The following is a 2,500-nucleotide window of genomic DNA, read 5'->3' on the forward strand; positions in this document are numbered from 1 at the left end:
CTCTCTCTGTCTCTCTCTCTCTCTCTCTCTCTCTCTCTCTCTCTCTCTCCTCTCTTTCTCACACATTTTTTTACATTACAAGAACATCTGGATTATCGCTTATGAGCCATTTTTCTCCCAATTTTAATTAATTTATTTTCTTTTGGCTACAATGTGTAGACAAAAAGTTACCTTTAGGGCCAAATATTCATTGACAGTTTATCCGTGAATCAGCGGGCATTGTCCCCCCCCCCCCCCAATGAATAATCAGTATGTTGAAAATGAATTAAATGAAATGTCATCCAATTGTTATTATCATGATTGCATAGCCCAAAGCAACTCAAAGTGCTTCACAAATGTACAATAAAGCATCAGTCAAACACCAAAGTATACAACATACAGTAAGCTGTATGTGCCTGTTGTGGTGTCTTACCTTGTCCAGTTGGTTGATGCCCTCCTCCACACAGCAGATAGAGGCCACGGTCCTCAGAGCATGAGCATAGAGTTCTCTGAAACGATCCTGTCTGCAGATCTTAAACAGGGCCACCACAGCTCCTTCCTATAAGGGAAACAAAGCAAAGACATTGGACATTAATGCCTGAGGAAAAGGTCTATAGTACGGTTCTGTATTTACAAGAGCCAAGGCATTTCAATCAACGCCCACTGTGTAAGGCGCCTTTGAATAAGCTAAAGCTCAAAAATATATATTTTCAAAAAGATTGAGAAATAAGTTCATAAAAGTGAGACTAGTCGTAACTTCTTTTCATCGTGTTATGTAAGTGGTTTGACTCACCCCTCAGTTGGGTTAGGGAGGGTTGAAAAAAAATTTTAAACAAAGTATTACAAAAGCTTGAGTAGGCCTAAGCATATTTCAAAGATATAGCAGCAAGAGTCAGCTGTCTTTTTTAAGGCTAAAGTGTAGCTGCGGTTGTGTTTACCCTGTCCTGCTGTTCATAGTAGTCCCACCATGACTATTAAACAGCATTTAGCCTGAGGATGAGGTCATAAGCCACACGTTTGTTTGCTTGTGTGGCTGTGCTTTTCCACTCCATCAGTATTGTTGTATGCGTGACTTTACTTCGCCTGGCTCACTGCTGGCAACAGCCACGGCTTATGTGCCCAGAAACAGGTCATCCTCTGTGTCATTGAAACCTATTCCAGGTACTATATATAATATATTGCAAAACTGTCTCCCAGAAATGACCATAATAAACAATAATTTGCAACAGCTAATAAGTTTAGAAAGACATTTATTATGTTCGCTATCAAACGTTAATTGGAAATATTGTTAATTAACAACACTGCACTTCTCAAAAGTGTTGAAAGTGAATGTCCCCTGACACATATCTCATTTGTTTTCCACCAAATATAGACTTGCAATCTTAGTCTGTAGTGAATCAATAATAATTTAAGCTTTTTATGAGACGTGATATGTTTATTAACATATTCCCTTCTCTTTAACTTAAGAAGGTTTGCATTTTCATATATCCTTCATGTTTAAAACATTTACATATTGTGTTTTTAACAAAAGGCATGAGAGCCAGATATTTAAGAATGCCCGGCTGCAACACCACACAATGAATGATTCTTTCTCCCATGGACACTGTTTGGTGCAATGGATTGTTTGGTTACATTTTCCACCTTTAAGTTAAAGATGGTTTGGCCAGGAAAACCACTTTCATATAGAATGTTGCTCTTCTGATGCTTTCACAGGCCTGACGTCGGGGCTTCGTACCGTCCAAATGACACACGCCATACGTCATAATAATCAGCTCTTGTCTTGAAGCACTCGTGATTGTGCAAAATGATGGATCAAATTGCTCCTTGCTAGACTGCATGCTGCTTGAGCCAATGGCAGCCTGCTGGCGTTAATACAGGAGTCCAGGAGACCTGAAATGACCGATTGGACTTGGCCGGCTTTGCCCAGCGCGCCTGCCAACCACAGAATGGCTCTAACAATTTATCATGTCGGGTTAAAAATATACATATTTCATGAATGGAAAACACTGAGCAAGATGATTTGCTTGCCATAATAGCTGAGCATTTTTCTGTTTGGTTATGGTACGGTGTAAACAAATAAAAATAGCTCCTGTGTTGGCTCGCTGACAAAAAACACTTGCAGGTATTGTCTTCTATTCAGCATAGCCGTAGATAGATAGAATTACATGGCGGAAGACGGAGCCCTGTAACTACCACCATTATCCTAATAAGGCCATTATACTGGGCTGGCATGTCTCATATGCTGCAAAAAAGGGCCGCGCTGTTGGCGGCTTGGAGAGAATAATCACCCTGCCCTCATAGCCTGACCTCTCCGCCTTGTTCGCTGCCTATGTTCAATATTGTTCCTGGAAGAACTGCACACACCAAACAGACAGCTTTCGGTAAAACCCTCTTGATTTGAAACTGCGGAGACTGAGGCCATAGATAGTATATAAAGGAGTGGCTCGCTGGCTGTTTCAAGCTAAATTCCGATTGTGATAGAGTGTCTGTTGATGCTGTTGTTGTGTTTTTCTGTGTGACG

At 40.7% G+C, this 2,500-nt stretch overlaps 1 protein-coding gene across 2 annotated transcripts in view; it reads right to left on the reverse strand.

Annotated features, from left to right (window-relative positions):
- Window positions 1-2,500, reverse strand: part of insc (INSC spindle orientation adaptor protein) — a 52,465-nt gene that overhangs the window by 12,526 nt on the left and 37,439 nt on the right. For both annotated transcript variants that reach the window (XM_080027602.1, XM_080027603.1), the window contains exon 7: window positions 413-538. In XM_080027602.1, coding sequence (XP_079883728.1) covers window positions 413-538 — 126 coding nt within the window. The remainder of the gene's footprint in view (window positions 1-412; window positions 539-2,500) is intronic.

This window comes from Ammodytes marinus (assembly GCF_949987685.1).
Source record: "Ammodytes marinus genome assembly, chromosome: 5".
NCBI lineage: Eukaryota > Metazoa > Chordata > Actinopteri > Uranoscopiformes > Ammodytidae > Ammodytes > Ammodytes marinus.